This window comes from Leuresthes tenuis, unplaced genomic scaffold (assembly GCF_036924035.1).
Source record: "Leuresthes tenuis unplaced genomic scaffold, fLeuTen1.0.hap1 SCAF_12, whole genome shotgun sequence".
Taxonomy (NCBI): domain Eukaryota; kingdom Metazoa; phylum Chordata; class Actinopteri; order Atheriniformes; family Atherinopsidae; genus Leuresthes; species Leuresthes tenuis.
Window position 1 is genome coordinate 28,357,676 of NW_027325366.1, and position 19,883 is coordinate 28,377,558.

The 19,883-nt window shown below is 43.9% G+C and overlaps 1 protein-coding gene across 10 annotated transcripts in view; it reads left to right on the plus strand.

Moving 5' to 3' along the window:
• Nucleotides 1-19,883, plus strand: part of caska (calcium/calmodulin-dependent serine protein kinase a) — a 116,637-nt gene that overhangs the window by 31,037 nt on the left and 65,717 nt on the right. For all 10 annotated transcript variants that reach the window (XM_072397376.1, XM_072397377.1, XM_072397378.1 and 7 more), the window contains exon 2: nt 11,597-11,709. In XM_072397376.1, coding sequence (XP_072253477.1) covers nt 11,597-11,709 — 113 coding nt within the window. The remainder of the gene's footprint in view (nt 1-11,596; nt 11,710-19,883) is intronic.

Genomic DNA, 19,883 nt, shown 5'->3' on the forward strand with positions numbered 1-19,883 from the left:
GACACCACACTCCTCAAAAGTCTGAAATATTCAAGTGATCTTGTGATGCTTGAGGCTTGGCCTCCTGTCTCAAATGCATTTTATCTGTGTAGGCTCAGAGGCCCACTGCTGCTACCACTGCAAGACGACATCAAAGTATATCTTACACTTTGACTAGTTCTTCCGTGGGGGGGGGGGGGGGTTAAGAGAAAGCCTGTCATCTGTGCAGCAGTGTGTGTATTTGTGGGCCGTCAGTGAGCCTTGCAGGTGCTGGCATGTCCAAGCTTCTGCTTAATCCTCATGAGAGCGTAAATAAGCTGCCTAGCTCTGCCCCCTTACATAACCACTCTGCCTGAGAGGAGGAGGGGATGACGGCATGAATACAGAGGATGCAAAGAGGACCCCTGATGAGAAAATACAAGTGGTACAATTAACTGTTGGAGGATGGTGTCCCCACGCAATCACACTTTTTTTCTGGCTTTAACCGTGGAACTTCACTCTCTGGTCGTCCTTTCTTGTGTTTGTACAGTGAAGCTGTCGGGAGATGTGAGATGGTGTTAAATTGAATTTGCAACAACGACGAACCCCTTTAAAGTGAAGAGCAGCGGCATACATGGCCACCAACACCGCTCACTTGTTGAGATGTGGTCCCTGCTCTGGCATCCTGACACATGGAGACCCTGCTGTGTTCAGAGGCAGAGTTGTGTGTCGGTGTGTGTTTTCGTATCAGTGTCGGAGCACATTGAGCATGGCTGTGATTTCATGCTGAAAAATTATTTTGAGCAGATTTCTTCTTCTGACACGGGGTGTCGGGCGTAAATCTCTGCCGTTAAACACAGACTTCCTGCAGACCTCCATCAGATAAGCAACCAGTGACTTTTAGAAGCATTATGATGAGCGTGCTGTACACCACCAGGTCCTGTGGTTTGGGGTTAAAAAAAAAGGATTAAGAATCAATGGGTTTGTTGTCAAGGATGTCTGCTTACCTGGCGTTAAAATGCACCCCCACACACATTCTGAGTGACTGATTCTGATCAGTTACAAACTCTTAATACACACAAAGACCTGACCACAAAGAGCTGATCAACTAACTGCTGATTTAGCAAAAACACAAATACAATCAGTTACTGAACTACATCCTTCACACATCAACACCTTTCCGATTGACCTGGGTTGCATTTAATGCAGAATTACTGCAGACATTTCAGCAACTTACACAGATACACACACACACACACACTAAAGCCTTTAACCCCTTAAATTCCAACAGCCCACTGTGGACCATCAGCCGTTTGGGGAAAGGTCCGTTTAAAACTACGTCAGGTCAGAGCTTGCTTCTTCCCAGGATGCTGTTTGTTCAGAAGGCTCAAACAAATGTGAAATCTGGCCTGAATGATTGTTTCTGAATGCCCCACCGAGCTCTCTTGAGTGTGTTTGTATGTCCACCTGTGATGCGAGGCCAGCGTTACCCTCAGAGTTCCCCTCTAAAGGTTCCTCACTCACCCAGCAGGAGTCATTAGTGCAGCCACCAGAATGTGGCCCTCACTGGCTTCACCTCAGAAGGGAGCAGGGCAATATTTAGATAAGAACACTTATCTGCGTCTGTTTAACATAAAGAGCTTAAAAGCTACCGTGTGAGAGTCCCCGAATGACTTAAAAAACTCATCAAACTTTTGCTTTGTAGCCGGCTCTTTTTTATGGGAATCCTGAACTTTTTTTTTTAAGGTTTGCTGATAATCGCACAAGATGATATTAGAGAAGGGAAAAGTCCCCCAAATCTGATGAAATCCCCACGGAGTGTTGACTCACTCGCACAGAGCCTCTTGTGAAACTCTTTTCCACAGCAGAATGTAAAATGTATCCAATAAAAACACAGAGCTGTGGTCAGTGTTCGATGACGGCCGGGTAGATGCAGACTGAGCTGTTGGTTAACTCGTTGATTAAAAATCCAGCCGACTGTGTTGTCTCCACCCTCCGGTCTTCCCCGTCTTTGTGTATTTGTATTCTCCATCTCTCGTTTTCTCTTTTCTTTTGCATCTTTTTCACTCACTCAGGGGGGATTTGATAAAGAGCTTTCCTTTTAAAGAGCTGTGTCTCTGTTTTGTCAATGAATTCCCATTTGTGTCTGATGTAAAATTGTGTCCAATTTTTGTCACTTTCACACGACTTCTTTTCATCAGAGAGCCAAAAGCCCGGCCGGCAGTTGAGTGAAGGCTGATTGAAGCTTCACTGTCAGCAGCTGAATCAATTTATGTGTTCTGCATGAGTGAGAAAAGGAGAGTGAGGCTCAGCCAGTCCAATATGTTTGAAAGCTGTCAATTAGATGCTGTTTAACAATTCCTCCTGCATCAAAGCTGACTGCTCTGGCTTTTCCACACAGTTAGGATGGGGAGATCAGCTGGCTGTCCAGTCAGTGTGTTATCCCACACAGTTGTCCAACAAGCTCTTGGTATCCATTAACCAGACTGCCATGAAATTGTTCCATTGTATCCAGCATTAGATTCGTCTGTTCACCAGATTCTTTGGGCAGATAGCTGTGAAGTCCACAGAGAAGAAGCTCAGGCTTATTCATGGATGTATCGTATGCATCTCAATTGTAAATCAAGTGGCAACTTCAACCTTATCTATATTTCTGTGCTTGTCTTCAAGCTCCAGAGGAAATTGAATGTTTATTTTCTATTTTCTTTACTGGGAACACTGGTGCTCCTAACGAAAATAGGAGCATGTGCGCAAACATGTAGAAGCACCACTTAAATCAACTTTCATGCAACACTTTCCTACTTTTTTCCATTTAGCCTTTCCCTTTCTTTAAAGTGCAGCATCATTTTAGTTGTGTCGTATGCTAAACTGTTTATTACCGAAACATTCATCAGTAATGAGGTCAGGATGAAATAAAGGCTGCATGTTGACTGAAGTTATTTGGTTGTCGTCTCCAGTGAGCCGCACGCATTCTGTGTCGTTTCTTAGAGTCAGATTCACTTGGCAGCTCTCTCTTTGCAACGTGGTTGGATGTACTGAGTTTTACCGTCTTTTGTTGTTTTGTTTTAGCAGCTTCTGCGGACTCATTAGTTGATTCCTGCAGACAGACCCGTTGCAGTTCATCAGTGCTTCAGGAGTGGGTCATGTTGAAAGTTTGTGGTCGTGTCAGCAAATAAAATTATCTCCACAAATGTTAGTGGTGGCAGTGCATGAAGTGCAGAGCAAATAGCTTTCTCTTGTATAAACTGTGTGACCGTTTCATGATGGAAGGAGGAGATTTTTGCCTGCTGATTCCAAATGTTATGTTTCTCATTAATTCAGGGCTCTGAATGCTTGTTTTTTTGGGGGGTTTTTTGGGAATATTTGAACCAGTTCAAAGGGCCGGTTAAAGAGATGGGGCAATATGCTGAGGATGAGCACAGTAGTTGTGCATAGACAGACGGGAGCACACGCTCCCACTCTTTCTTCTGGTGTTACATAAAATGTGCGTGCATCTCTGTGTCTGCAGCACTGTGGAGGCAAACAGGGTGACATTCGTGTGTAATATTATTGCAAATGGGTATCTGATCAGATAAAACACTTTTGCAGCCGACCTTCCACAGACCTTAAATAAACCTACAGAAAAAAATGAGTCTGGAGACTCTGAGTGCTGAAAGACTTGTCCAAGGTAAAAGGGCATTTTTTCCCAAGAAATACCTGACGACAAGTTTAAAGGTTCATGGACACGGAGAACCTCACAGTTTCTGGTGCCTGCAAAGTGGAGGAGGGGAGTGTTGGTGGGGGCTGCTTTCATAAAGATGAACTGGTTGGTCTTTTGGACTGAAAATCAACTCCTGAACTTCTGCCGGTGTCTGGAAGGTATTCTTTTCAAGCAGCGACACAAGAAGAAGCCTGTAGAATTCAAGCAGGCTGTGAACTTTGTCAGTCTTCACCCTCTTCTCTTCCACTGTCTGCATTCAACTGTCTCTATCAGAATGAAGACGAAAACCTTTAAAAAAGAAAAAAAAAGACTTTCTGTGCAAACAAGGCTCTCCTCTTCCTAAATCCAGCCCACGTGACGTTTGTTCAGGCTGGCAGACACAGCCAAGAATTGCATTCAAAGAATATATAACAAGTGGTTGCCAAAGAAACTGCATATGAAGTAGAAATGGTATGACCATGTGAAAAAGGCCAAACCGCGATTGTGTTAGATAACCCTACCCGAGTAGGTTTTAAATGTTACTGCCTAAAGCCGACTAGAAAGTTTTTCATGTTGCTCAAAGGCTTGTGGTTGAAGGTGCCAGACATGCGCCACAAATGCTTGAAAATGACTTCTTGTTCGTTGTTGCAAACGCACAGTTCTGGCAAACGGTTCTCACGGGCTCCAGACACCATGAAGACTTCTATCGGCGCCCTCAGCTACCACTGAAAGAGCCCCCGCTCGGCCTGTGATGGTTGCAGCGCACGTCTGCATACACACACCCTCCTTCACACTTACCTCACCGGCTTCCCTCTCTTCTTGGTGTCCCTGGGATGTGTAAACATGTTAATGACATTCAGTTAGTGTCAATTCTCTTTAGTGAGTCCTCCAGGCTGAAGTTTCATTATGTCTTCTGATAGCAGTCCGATACAGTCGCCAGCTTTTCAGTCTTCTTCAGTCTCACTATGTGCTGTGATTAAATCCACATTATGTTTTATCTTTTATTCTGAATGAACAGATTGAGTCTTTTTGTTTTAAGATGCAGTTATTCAGTGTCCTATTTGCCAGAAATGGTAGTCTACACATCCAATAGGTGTAAAGCAGCCCAGTGTGACCTGCTTTAGCGCTGCTTTCGCTGACCTCCCGGACTGACGTGCACGTGTGCTGCTGCAGAGCTGTGTGTGAGTTATACTGTGAACCTGCATGTGTTGTAAGGCTGTTGACATTTACAGAATGAGACACGGGGTGATTTATGTGCTGTGAAGTCGCGAAGTAGTGCGGCCTGCAAATCACCTTTTACTACAGCAACACACACAAAGATGCGGATGGATGGCACGCGATATAGGACACCCTATCTTTTTGATACTGCTGTAAATTCTCTGTGGTTGGAAAATGTCTCTCGTAGCTTTTCCCACATCCTCTCACAGGGTCGCTGATTGTGCCAGCAGAGTGAGACTCCAGGGGATGACGACACCTCCTACCTGCGAGGTCAGCTGCAGTGCAGAGAGTAAAAGCCAGGAGTTGTTGTGTGTTCATTATGTGCTTATTGCTGTGAACTGTTTGAGGTCGCACTCATTTACTTTTTACACTGGAGCAAATTCTCTTTCCTCGCTGCCACATGAGGCGTCCGTAACCCTAACCCTAACCCTAACCCTACCCTGTAAACAGTTCAGCTCTGAACTTCACAGACACCAACTGGCCTTGTTTGACACATTCTTCAACGCAGCCGGAACCGTCTTCCAATTTTCAGCCCACTTCTTGTATCATTTACCATACCTCAGCCTTTTCTCCCTGTTTCCCTTCCTTAAAAACAGCTTCTTGACCGCCAGATGTTGGGATTTTCGATTTGTCTTTCCATGAAAAATGGCCCCAGTTTTGGTTTGTTTCTCGCTGTGATTTTATTTGCTTTATCTTTATTAGCCTAGTCAAACATGACATGTTCAGTAAGTGTTTAGAGCTTTCGTTGTCCTGACGAAATGCTTCCGTGTGTGTTTGTGGCCTTTGTCACTGTTCACATGATGCGCTTTCTTTACTGCCATTTACCTGCTGCTCAAACTCTAAGTCAGCCATTTCTGCACCAAAGGTTCTGTGAAATCTTTGCACTCCCTGTTTTCAGTCTATTCAAAGGTTAAGATCAAGTTTAAACATCCACAACGACAACTATTGTGAAGTCAGGATGGAAATACTGAGGAGACATCAGGGAAAATGATCAGAGAGAAGCCTTTAAGAAGCTGTACTGCACAGAATACAAGGATACAAGACTTTTGTACTCTGTAAGTGCTTTCCACACACATAGACTTTCCCCTCAGTAAAGCAGCAAAGTACATTTAAAGTCCTTATCATGGTCAACCCTTTTATACCTGAAATACAAGGTGTGGATGGGAGAATACAGTAGGTAAACATGCTTTGACCTTGTAGAATCCATTTTAACTGCTAAATGTTGACGAGATAATTGATCTTAATCACAAGGAATAAACAGCGTAGACTGTAATGAGATATACAGAGTTTTGAGTAACGTTTCTAAACTCGCCCTCTTTGATTCGCTGATAAGTGGAGTCTCATGCAGCCAATAAAGCCATCTAAAAGGAGTCATAGAAAGGCAGTTTAAGCATGTGAAGGGAATACTGTCGTAAAAGTATTTGCTGGCTGTGTTTTTTTCCTCCTATTCTGTCTCTTCTCCGCCTCTCTCCCCATCTCACCCTCTTCCTGTTATTTCAGTGAGGGTGGCTAAAGTGCAGAAATCACCAGAACGATCCATGTGCAGCTGACTCCTATTCAGAGCTCGAATGGCTGCTGCTGTGTGCAGCTGAGGCCCATTCAAATACAGAATGCCTCCTTTACGTACAGTGAAGTTCCTCTAAGACACCCAGTTCCGCCACTTGACTCATCTGAGCCTCAAAACTACCCCCCAGCCCTTAAATAATGTTCTCCTTCAGTTTGCCTCATCAGCCTCCTCCACTCTCCTGATGGATTTCTGATGTTAATGTGTCCTACTTGACTGCACTGAGAGCTTGATGTGCAGAGATTGTTTGAAGATACACTAATCCTTCCCTTTTTTCCCCTCTCGTCTCCCGAACACGTGCTCCTGCTATTTCTTGTTGTGGGTAAAATGAATTGATAAAGAGCAGCGTCCCTTTCAAGCCCCAACCAACCCACCTACACACGATGCGTTTCCGGGCCTTTTTCCCTGTTCTTTTTGTTTTGTTTCACATCTTTTATCCGTAAGTGTTCTGCTGGAAGCTAGAAGCAGAGATCTGGGCCTTGTCCTCACTGCTGTCCCCAGCTTCAGATGTACGAGAATTGATATCTGTGCTTCTTTGGTTTTAGACGAATGCTTTTCCAGCAGTGTGACACAATGACGAATGGCATAGCTGTTCTTGACCTTTCCAAAAATGATATAATAATACGTGGTGCACCAGGCGGTGTCAGTTTCTGTTGCCTGGTGCACACTGCGTTACATTTAGAAAACAGGTAGAGCTGCAGGTTGGTTTCTACAGGGATCTGTGTGACCCATCAAAACCGAAGAGGGTACAGTTACGGCAAATGTTACAAAACACCAAATTTCATTTAAAAATGTGAAAATGACCTGCAGCGTAGCGGCATCCCTTTCCCAGTCGCAGTTGCTGTTTAGCATGAAGACTGCTGCAAGGCGACTGAGCCGAAGGCGCCGGTGTAAATGGTTTCGACGCCGTGTTTGTGTCACAGTTCGCCTGTCCAATGGGAGCAGCTTTACCCTGTGCCCCTGCTGCGCTACATCACACACACACACACACACACACAAGTCAAGCTACCCTCAATGTTATGATGGACAGATGAACACTTTTTCCCCAAAGGTTTTACGTTTCGGGCGACTGTGGAGTTTCCATATATTTTGTAGATGTTTATAACCTTTCACTGCAGGCCTGTCATGTTTAAATTCAGGATTTAAAGGATTTTCTGTTGTCCTTTCCAATAAACCTAACAAAAACTCATTACCACGCTCTTTCTGTCGATGGCCAGACTCAGTGAGTACAGTTATTTCAGAATGGAGCAGAAATCCCCTGAAAGGCTTGTCATCTTAATTAGCTGTTGCTCTACTTCTGTTTCCATTCCTCCTGGTGTCCTGCAGACAGTTCCTGTTTTACAGCTTCTTTTCCTCTGCACGCCCTCTTGTTTGTTGCTGCTCCTCCAGGGCCGCCTCATCTTTGTAGAGAGCTCAGCCTCGGGCGAGGCTTGACATTTGCAGCAATGTGAAGGGGGGGTCAGAGGTGAAGTGACTGGACTGTGGCGTAGAGGGCGATAACACAACAGAGGAGACCCTGCACGCATTACAAATGAGTTGTTTTTGACCCAATGTACCTGCTGCAGCAAAGTTTAGGCTGAACACGTTCCTGCTTGAGTTTAATTTCAGATACTTTCCATTTGGCTGAGTAAGTGCTGACTTCCTGAAATTGACAAATTCATCGTTTGCAAGCTGGTTATCTCTCAGTAGAAGGAGTAGATTTTCCCCATGGAGCCTGGCTCTTCGCAGCTGAAAAGGTGTTAGAAAAATCTGGAAGAAAGCTATCATTTCTTTGGCCCTTTGCTTTCTTTGTGTGCACAATCTTGACACCAAAGATCGAAATGTAAAGTTGAGTGTTAGCAGGCTGACAGTTTGCTGTAATGAGGAGATTCTTTAACCTGAATCACTCACCTCTGGATAAGTGAATGAACTGACTGTAAAGATTGATTTTAGAAGTCTGTGTGGAATTTGTCACCTCGCTCCGAGTGTGTCTTAGTTACAGCAGCCTGTAAAACAGCACCAGTGATGGCGACGGTGAATTGGAGAACTAAACTGCCTTTTTGAAGTCTTTGTGGTGTTATAAAAGTCTCATCGAGGTAAAACATTTGGCAGTTTTGTCAAACATAATAGTTGTGAATCATGTGTGTGTTTGAGACCAAAATGAAGGATGCTCATGTACCGGGTCAGCGTGTTGCTGTGTGTCTACTGCTTGTGTAGTGTTGGATTGTGGAGTCCTGACTGACCCTTCTGATGTTTAGCAGCTTCAGCTTGATCGCTTTGTGTGTTTGTGTGCAAACATCCACGCTCCTCACGCACACACTTGAGCAGCACTGCTGGTGTGACCTCAGCCAATTGAAGCAGCCGGGGACGGCAGTTTGTTTAACTGTGAAATGGGGGAGCTTTCACATCACCACGAGGCGGTGCTGAGTGTAATCTGCTGTGGGATGTGTAATTCACAGAAGGCTGCAGGTGGAGGTGTGTGTGATTGTTGAGGGTTAATGTGTTTCCCTGTTAGTTGAAAGCTGTTCCTCTGGTGAACCCGACTAACTGCTGCATTTCCCAACTCACCCATAGGACATCATTTAAAAAATGATATCCTGATCAATTTGAAAACCCAATTTGGAATTGGACGTGTCACATTATTGGCTTTAGCAGTCACTTTTATGTTATAATTTTCAACTTAATTCAGAAATGAAGCTGCTGACATGTTCAGCTGCAGGGAAAAGTGCATGTTTGAAAGGACGGCAGTCGTAAAGTAAGCAAGCGGCACACCAGCCGTGGGCCTCATTCGGGACCGGGATGAACTGACCTACAAGGAGGGGGCTGGTTCTACATTAACAACCTGGTCCTGAATGTCAAAAAGACAAAAGAGATCATCATCAACTTCAGAGGAAACGGGCCAGTCACGCACCACTCCTCATTAACAGCAGCAGAGTGGAGGTAGTCGATAGCACCAAGTGCCCTTAACATCGCAGCTCTCCAGCGTCTGTGCTGAGGAGTACACATGCCCCTTCTCATCCTCACCACTTTTTACAGAAGCCCCATAGAGCGTGTGCTGACCAGCTGGTCTGGGTCCCGCACAGCCACATATCAGAAGGCGATGCAGCCACGCCTGCCTGACCAGGGCTCAGCATATGGTCCCAGATCCCACCCACCCTATCCACAGACTATTGTTTCTTCTTTTAGCTATTAAGCATTTCATCCTTAGTGCGGTACACTCTTTTACTAACGGATCCAATATTGTGAGCCAGTGCAATGTTGGCGTATATTGTGAATGACGATAAAGTTTGTCCATTTATTAGTTTTACAGCTTTGGTTTCTGCATTTTGGCTGGATTTTGAAGCTAGAGCTGTGAATCTTTGTTGGCCTTAAGGTTTTAATTCGATTACGATTAATCTGCTCACAGTTTGATGCATCTTAAGTTATGAGAACACAGGAGCACATGGATCATGAGTGGAAATGAGTGTTGCACAATCCAGCAAATGTTCACCCGTACTCGCTCTGCCAGTCACCCTCATCACAGCGCTTGATTGTTTTTACATAGTTGGTCGAGTTCGTATCGTGAAAAATGTGTAATATATTGTCGTACTTGTCCCAAATGCGCAAACGATCCCTAGCAGCTACCCATGCTGCTAATAACATGTGATGAATATGTACAGATTTTTGATGATTACAGATGATTTAAACCAACTTTGAAGCTGTGCCTCATTTTAACGTGTGGAGCTCAGTGTATTTGGAGCATAATGTGGACTGCTATGGCTCATTACTCTTAAAAAAATGAATAAAAAAACAAAAAGTGTAACAAATATCAAGTTAACCTAATAATAAACCTTATTCTCCTTGTTCTTACAGCTCATTTCCTGCCTTTCAGCCTGTGCATCGTGGCCTGAGTTCAGAGAATGAGCAGCTATAGAAAGTAGATGGAAGGGATTACGTGCGCACTGCTGCCAGAGTTGGCCTGCGTGACTATTCTTTTACACGATCAGCTGCTTAATTTATCTCTAAATGCACACATCGCTCACATTTAGGCTTTCTGGTGCACATGTCTGCTCCTGTGGGCGTGTGGGGATCAGTCCGTGTCTATTACATCTATTACATCACTGTTGTGAATGCAGTTGCAGTCAAAGCTTTATGTTGGAGATGGCTTTCTGTACTTTAACCCTGACCCGCTGACTTGTTAATTATAAGCCATAGCCGTTGAGACTTGTGCTTATCCCTTTGACTTGATTGGATGATGCCCTCACTCTGCAGAGGAGTTGATTCATTGTGAGAACTCTTCACACTCAGCAGTGAGACTCAATGCAGCTCTGGCTCCTCTGCTTGTGCTGATCCGCTGCAGCACGCATTGTTGTATGTCGGAAACGAGCGTAGCCTCCGCTCAGCATCTGTGTGCTCTTCTTTTTCTCTAACACCAGCTGGGTTAGCACTTTAACATTTCCTTTATGCATCAAGTTGGAAAAACAGAACAGAGAGATATGTTGCCTTAATCTGCCTCAGTTTCGTTAAACAGCTACATTAGATTATTTGATTTTTGTCTTTATGTTTGTGTTTTTAGACATTTTCCTCTGATATTGTTTGGCGCAAGCAGTGGAGAGACAAAGAAAATATTTAGAGAAAGAAAGCAGTCAAATTTGATCCATTGCTTCCATATCTGTTATGAAACAAAAACTGCTGCTCACACCGGCATCATATGCATTTGATTTAATTGATTTTGGGCATTTCGGCTTTCCTCATGATATGTGCTAATGAGACAAAGGCTCTAGCTCGATATATAGCCCACACCTTTGTCACACATCTGATGGTAATGGAATAAACACTCTCTCTCGGGCGAAGAACGCACCTTTAAAACAGAGTAGCCAAAGTCAGTTCATCTCAAAAACAGTGAAAATACATCAGAGATACAAACGCATCCATCCAGTGTTACAGTACACTGTAACAGTACAGTACACACTCTTTTTTTCCCAACAGATACACAGAAAATGTTTATTTCTGCAGTGTTGCCCCTGACGCTACATAAAGGAAGTGTTCAGTATCTTAAGGAGCAGGCAGGATGTTTTCCTCTTGGTTGTTGCTCAGTAAACGGGAGCCGCCATAGACGACCGTGTGATTGCAACCGGGACTGCCCTTTTCCAAATGGTTTCTACAGATGTCTTTAAACGTGTGTTAAATATTTATCTCTTCTTGCCTGTGTTTTTCAGGGGTCCCTTCAGCGTGGTGCGGAGATGCATCAACAGAGACACGGGGCAGCAGTTTGCTGTCAAGATCGTGGATGTGGCCCAGTTCACGTCCAGTCCGGGACTCAGCACAGAAGGTAAAAGAGCCCACTCTCTTTCGTTTGTTCCTCTCTGAACAAACCACTCCAGACGTTGGTGCAGGGGAAAAGGTCTCATGCATCCTGTATTGTCTCTTAGTTAGAATAGAATAGAATACGTTGTCAGATCTTCATTTTTTTCTTATAAGAGTGTATATTATGTACACATGAGCCCGTCAATGATTCAAAATACCAGAATAATAGCTTCATCCTTCTCTTCTTCTGTCGTCTTTGGGCTGTTGCGTTGATGCATTGCACCCCATCTATTGTTAAAGTCCAATTAATTTATAATACTCAAACAGCAGGTATGCTATTTTTAATTCTTAAAATATGCAAATACTATTAAATAAGTCAGCCTTTTGTTTTTCAGAGTTTAATATACAGGTGTTGTGCATCACTAATCCTGAAAGGGCTGCTGAGTATCATCTAGACAAAACATGCAGTGGCCTTATCAAAAATCTCCCGCAGCCTGAGGGTGTGATGGAGGGGAGGGATGAGGGGAGAAAGAGAGGAGAGATTGAATTACAGATACCTGAAGGATGGAGTTAGGAGTGATGAGACGGAAACTATGAAGAGAGACTGAGAGGGCTACAGGGAGAGAAGGGAACATGGCTGTTTGGCAGGTTTACCACTTTACATGTAATTAAAACAGGTGTTGTCTGATGCACACTCAGGACGGGGGATTGGATTGGACAAGTCTCAATGTGATCTCTAGATTTCCTTAGATTTGAAGTAATCTGATTTTATTAGACTCTAATTAGCTTGAAGTGGACCATATCTTTGAAGTGCCTGGACATGACATTTGTTGTGATTTTGAGCTATATATAAATTAAACGGAATCACACCGAGGTGCAGTAAAGGAACTGTACAGCTCTGTTTTTCACATAAATCACCCGGCTGAATTTGATGTCTTTGAGACGGAGGAGGGCAAAAAGATAGCAGTGATGAAAACCGTACTTTCAGAATTAATCCAAACATGTTAGTCCAACCAAGATGTCAGCTTCTCAAAGCCAGACCAACTTACCTTGACAATGTTGTCGGGGTTCAAATCACTGCTGCATGTACAATATACCCTCATTACAGCTTATTTCCCCACATATTTTATCTATCTGTCAAACTGTGACAAAATCAACCCTTTAAGACTCATTTCGTGGTTGCTTAAAGCCTTTCCAGACTGTCGCTCTGCTCTAATAAAATCTTGATGTCATCTCACAAAATCACTGTTTAAGTACCTTAAAGACGACGTCTGTGCAGTGGATTCAGTTTAATTCTGGTGTAAGAGAAAGTTAGAAGCAGAAGAATTTGTACTCACACGCTCCAAACATCAGGCATACTTTGGTTGATACCTCGGTTCTTCCTCACAAGTATACTGGGACAAGGATGGTGGTCCAGTTGATCCAAGTGGAGCTGTAACCGCCGTTCGACCCGACCGCACATGTAACCGAGCTGAGTGACAGCACTGGGTTGTAATGTCGTGATGAATGAGGACATCTGAAGTGAATCTGCAGCTTCTCCAGCTTATTCAACTTTGTAGTAAGTTTCAGCTCATTGTTTAACTGTCAGGGCTGAAACGGTTCTGTTTTACGCCATCTTTCTCATTTCATCCTTTTAAAGAGGAAAAAAAGAGCAGCTGTTTTCTGCTGGCTCAGAACCAAACCGTTCAGACACACTTAGAGTGCAGCTGGTGAACGTAGTGGAGAGTTTAGAAGCTAGAAAGTCAGATAGTTCCCCCAGGAGCTGGTGGAGGGGGGATAAGAGTTAAATACCCCTTTTCAACTGTGATGATTACAGCATTTAGTCCTGAACCAGATATTTCAACCAGCTCAGACCCGACTTTTAATGGAAAACTGGTTCCAGATCAGCACTGACATGTATTGATCCAGATCTAAGAATGATTGAGGGTGTTTTAGTGATTTTTGATTGTTTCTTTATTTTAAAAATAGGGTAAAAGATTGTTGTGAGGCTGAAGCTGCAGTGTGATAAGGTCATTATTCTTCTCAGAAGTGTGTGAATGTTATATCTAAGTTCAACAGGCAGACTTGATCTTACTCTGTAAGCGCTGAAATGATCGGCTGTTGGCTTTGCTCATCACACTAACTGATGAGGATGAACACGAGGACCAGTTTTGAGTCTTGACATGCATCTTAAATGGAACATGATGAACCTGGTCATTTTTATTCCTGTACACACAGCATATTAGGTGTCTTAAATTTCTGATTGTGTGCAGTTGTGTGTAATTGGTTTGGACTGGAACTGTCTGATGAGGCTTTGGATAACTTGTTTCCCCTTTAAATCCGTACCAGTTTTTAAATTGCAGCACAACCAAGCCCCCTCTTCCTCTCTGTTTGAGAGCAGTTTATCTTTGTTGTTGGCAACTCACAACTTTGTCTAAGAAGTGGCATTAAATTTAGCAATATGTTGGACAAACGGTGACTAATTTCCTTTCATGAAGCTTGCCAGAAAAGCGCAAGCGCTCATTTTTCTTTCCTTGTGTTGCAGAGCAGCTGCAAACTGCTCGCGGCTCTGAACTGCGCATCAAAACCAACTTTCTCTGCTTCTTTTGTAAAAATCCCGAAGAGACGCAGCTATACTGTCCCCACGCAAAAACTGGAAATCTGACAGCAAACGAACGCTTGTTTTACGAGCGCCGCCATTCTGTCAAAGCAATGTTTCGTCCAAATCAAGCAGCTGTATCTGCCATCGTAGACGTATCGTTTCTTTTTGTTTGGATCATAAACGTGGAAACCTTGTCCTGGAATTGGGGAGGAAAGAGGTGAGCTTTTGCGTGAGGCAGCTGTGCCGAGCTGATCGGGTTAAATCTAGAACAAAGAAATTTGTTCTTTCACAAGTCAGTGCTGTGTTTGAAAGGACAAAATTAGTTCACCCTAAGCGTGACCTGTTCAAACGCCAATAATAAGCACCAGAGCGAGCGTAAAGAGGGTGGATACACCAGTGGACCACTGTGCTTGTGTCTGCTCTTGACTTTGAGGAAAAAGCTGCAGTCCAAAGCAAAGAAAACCTGCCAATTTGTGTATACAAACTACTCATATCTAGCCGTTTGTGTGCACATTATGCACACATGACATTTATATTGGCTTGATTCTGACATTAACTCACGGGCTGTGAGGCCATGCTGCGAGCTGAAGATAATTTAAACTTCACTGAGGGGCTTTAGCTGCCACATGAGAAAGTAGCCCTCTTTTCACCTTCTGTAATTCTTTCTCACTGATGTCAGAGCATCTCTTTGGTTTACTTAAGCCTCTATACAACCTCTATAAGGCCTTGTTTATCTGCATGGTGAGAGGTCCGACCAGACTACCTTAATTAGAGTCAATGTGTCTGAATCTGGTTTTGTGACCCACCCAGAAATATAAAACACACCGCAAATGTGCACTGCATGCTCGCAGAAGCATTTAGTTTCACACGTGTGTTAATGCCTGAGCTGCATGATGGACAGACAAAAAGGTTTAGCAACAAGAAAGGGCAAAGTCAACTGGAAAGTTTTAGAGATGAAACAAAAAAGCAATATTTTTAGATTTACCTGAAATTCTGATTAGTCCCTCATTACTGTTGCATCCAATTTTACATCCACCTTGAAACTAATTTGCAGATGATTGCAAGAATTCTGCTGAAATGATTGGTTACACTGGGCTCCACGGTGTGACCAGTTTGGTCACACATACAACCAAAAATCTTTGGAGTGCAAACGGCTTTCTTCCCCGTTTCTTCAGTTGCACCAAACTTTAACTGGCAAACCGACACAGTGACTTTCACAATGGTTTGGGCATTATGAAAGGAAGTGGTGCTAAAGGAAGCGTTAAAATGTGGGTGCACCTTCCTGAAACCGTTGCAGCCGTTTCAAAAAGCTATTCTGGAGCACTGTTGTAGGATTCAGCGGTTGAAATGGGCCGTGTGACCATGTGTTAGTCGGGTTCCAGAGGACTCGTCTGATCGGGTACGAGCAGAACTCCTGAGGCATACGATGGTTTTACATGCAAAATCATCCAGCGACCTTTTAAATGCGTTCCTGTTTGCCACCACGAAGAAAACTCTATGTGAAGAAAAGGGCTCTAAGTCTGACGTTGGAGCACTCGCTTCTGTTACACGGTCAGCTCGCACCCCAGCCTTTTATATCCAGTGAGTTTCTCCCCCGTGGCGCTCAAGAATCCATCAAACCACGCTCTCCCTCCAGACGCCAGCCGGCTGTTTTCACAGTTGATTTGTTTTTATTTCCCCCGATTTTGATGCCTGTGGAAATCAGAGCAGTTTCGCTTCATCAGGCAGCTGTAACACAAGCAGACACACAAAAACACTGCCAAACACCCCACACAGAGCTCAGGCTGCGGGAAGTAGGTCAAATGGTTCATGTCTTGACAATGGATTGGTCAGCAGAGGCCTGATGCAAACACACACACCAGCTTATTGCTCCTCAGCCTGTCCGGAGGTTTGTCTGATGAATAGGTCAGCCCTCTGAGGGGATGAGAGAGGAAAGCAAACCAGAGAATGAGCAAAATTCATCATGTACCACAGCCTACTCACCCCCCCTGGCTCCTTTCACTCCTCCCTGATTCCTTCACTTTCTCCTTTTATACTGTTTCCGTGTGTTGCTCTGCATCACCTTTCTGTCTTCTCTGACCTCCTTAATCTTGCTTGGGATCCCATCAGCTTCAGCAGTGTGTGGTTCTCCCTCCTTCTGTTAGACTGCTGTGACATATTTTCTGACTGTTTAACACACCAGACACACCTACAACACCTCCTCTGTTGGCTTTGAGTCCCTGCAGGAGTAACAGGGATCGCTGTCGAGGTCACATGTGCCTTTCACCTACTTTCGCTTTCCTTTTTGTCTTTTTATTTGCTTTCAGCTCTAACTTTCTTGCTGACTCTCTTGTTTCTTTGCTCATTTTTCCCTTAATGATCCACTAAAACAACCCAATTCCAAAACAGCTTGGTGCTTCAGTGGTAAATGGAGCTTATGCAAAGTTATGAACTCTTACTTGAGGGGCTGAGCCCCAGCAGTGAATTCAAGAAGGCTACAATACTGTGCAAAAGTCCACATCAACAAGCAGAAATAAATGCTGAACCTGCTGACAGAAAAGAGGATAAAGCTGTTTTTATGTTTGTGTATTTATGGTTACGATGCTTCCTCCCAAAATAAGCTGAAAATGCTCATTTTTATGCCAGTTTGACAAGAAAATGACAATAACAGAAGTTTTACTTTCATTTTTACTATGTCAGCTAGAGGGCAATAAAAAAACAACAGCCCTTCCTGTCCTGTTTGCCCTGTATCACAATGTTGAAACACTCTCAGTAGAGGCCGCGCCAAATAGAATGCACCATTAATCTCTTGATGGTCAGATTCTACAGTTAAAAGTTGGTTGACTGAGATTTTGCTGCAGATTAGACACAGAACCGTGTAACAGTTCCACGCTGACATCAGAGTAAATGCCCTGCTCTGATCTAGCAGCCTGTATACCATCAACAACCGACACCGACGCTGTTCTTTGTTGAGATGAGAGATGTCGAAGAGCTGTGGTAAAAGATAACAAACCGAGTGTATTTCACCAACAAATTTCTGCCGGATTTGTACATCAAAGCCAAAGAAGAACAATGGAATGAACTATTTCTTTTGGATGTAAACTTCAAAACTACATTAATTTGATCAAATACCAGTGGATTCCCTGGTCTTTTGTCAGAGTTGACGGTCAGTTTCAGACAATAACAAACGGTGGAGGAGGTCATGAAAATGCACCATTTTGGAAAGAGACATACAAAGAGGCAGCGAAGTAGACGGCGGTGGTCTGTGCGGCCTTTAGATACATGGCAGCATGTGGACGGAGTTCAGCCATTCCTGTTTTTGTCTTCTTGTTTGTTCCTTACACTTCAACCTCACTCTGTAACTTGACGGTCTCAAACTTAAACTGTATTGACATGATAACAAGTGTAGTTGCCTCTGTACCCGAGTCATCTTAAGTCTGAGTCGCAGCCTCTCATTGGCTCTCCCGCTCCATCAGCCTCCTCCTTTCCCTCACAAAACCAAAACCAATTTAAAAGCAATGAAAGTAACGTCTTTGAGGTTGTTTTCGGTCGCTCTGTGACACCCTCTTTGGTTATCTGCTTCTCATTCGATGAGTTACTGTGATGGACAGGAACAACACGTAAGGCCCGAAAGTAGCAGTTTATCCCAGCTTTAGCAGCGTTAGCATCATGGTAGAGCTAGCCACCACCTCACACCCTCTGAGGTTTTCTTTAATGTTAGCACAGAGGCGCAGTGGCACACGTGGCTTCAGCTTGGAGCTTAATTAAATGTCACTGCATGCATGGTGAAACAACACAAAGTATTCAGTATCATTCACGTGTGTAGGAGTGTGTGTGTGTGTGTGTGTGTGTGAGGAGGTGTGATCGTGTGCTTTCCCATCACATCTTTGCAGAAATACCAGCTCTCATGTCCATAAATCACCTCCAGCGGCTGCATCCAGGAAATGTCTCCCTGGTAATATGAAATGTGCTGCATATTGAGCTTGTACTGTGATGCCGTTGTGCTATTTCTGTTGGAAAGACGGTTAATACAGTTAAGTGCACTTGGTGATGCATTTTGAATCAATTGATTGAGATTGTTTTCATTCAGAAAGGTTGTGTTCGTGTTCTTCTGGGGCTGGCTTCAGCCTGAAGAACCCATCAGAGCAGCTGCCAAGTATGAATGAACAGATCAGAGAAGGGAGAGATTGAATTGGAGGGTTGACAGATGGATCGGTGGGAAAGATCCTCGCAGTAAAAGGCAAATCCCCGCCGTTTGTCAGTCAACGTTAAAACCTGCAACAGCAGAAACCAGTTTTCAGCTGATATGGGCAAACAACACTATCTACAGTGATGGAGCAAAACTATAATTAGTTTAGAGTCCTCTGCGGCAAAAAAGATCAGATGAATGAACTGTAAATGCATTACTCACATTTCTTTTTTGAAGAAATAAAAGGTTAATTATAGACATGAAATATTCTTCACAACGTTATATTACACATCAGCGTTACGCCAGAAACCAACCTAAACCTGTTAATGGCTGTAAATTTGCCGCTACGAGCACATTTTCAGGTGTTTACACCAGTGACGAGTGTTGGCTCTAGATTGGATCAGCTGTGGAGTTTCAAAAGTTACTTATTAAATGTTCTTATGCTGAAAACATAACATCCAGTCACAGCAGAGTGCCGAAACGTCAATTAGCTGTTGTATTGTAGTTTTCTCTTTAATTCTTAAAGGAACATGTTACAGGACTGTGCAGATCTTGTGAAACACCCCTCATTTCTTTATATTTTCCTTCCAGGCTGCCTGTAATATTTTAGCTCAGCAATAGTTCCAGAGACTCTCCCAAGTCTTTGTACCTGACCATTTTCAGAGGGATGTTTTTTGTTACAGTCGCTCTGCACTGACCTATAAATCATTCAACCATTACGAAAGGGCTGAACTGGTGTTGCGTGAACTCTCTCCAATCTTTCGGCACTTGATTTCGAGCAGCCTGTCACAAAGTTTTACAGACATGAAATAGTATTTTTGCAGCAACAAGGTGATTCCCATCTTCTTCCCATCTCCCATCGTCTTGACAGAAAAGGCCACCATCCAAAGAAGGATGTCCTTCGAGAAGCCTGGAGAACTATTCCTGAAGACTACTAAAATAAATGACGAGCGTTTGTCTCAGAGGGTTCAGGGTATTTCCATTTATGTTTCCAAATGTTTCAGTAAATCGCACCATCTGTTTGCTGTTTTTCTGGCAGTGCACAGAAGAAAAAGGCGTCTTTTTGTGGCATTCTGGCAGCTGCTGAGGGTGGTTAGCGCCGTCACCTCGCAGCGAGGGGGGTTCCCGGTTTGACTCCCAGCCAGGGGCCTTTCTGTGTGGAGGTTGCGTTTTCTCCCCATGTTTGCGGGGTTCTGTCCGGGTACTCCGGCTTCCTCCCATCGCCCAGCAGCTGGGATAGGCTCCAGCCCCCCACAAGCCTGAATTACATAAAGTGGGCATAGAAAATGGATAGATGCTGCTGTCTTGTTTGGTGCTGATCAGGCACACAGTCACTTCTCCAGGCTTTGTAAACATCCTCCTGCTGGGAAATTCAAAAACACCGTCCTTCACGAGTTCAGTGTTTTGTTGCTTCATTTGTACTGGCTGAGTAGTTTTTCTTTTTACCGGC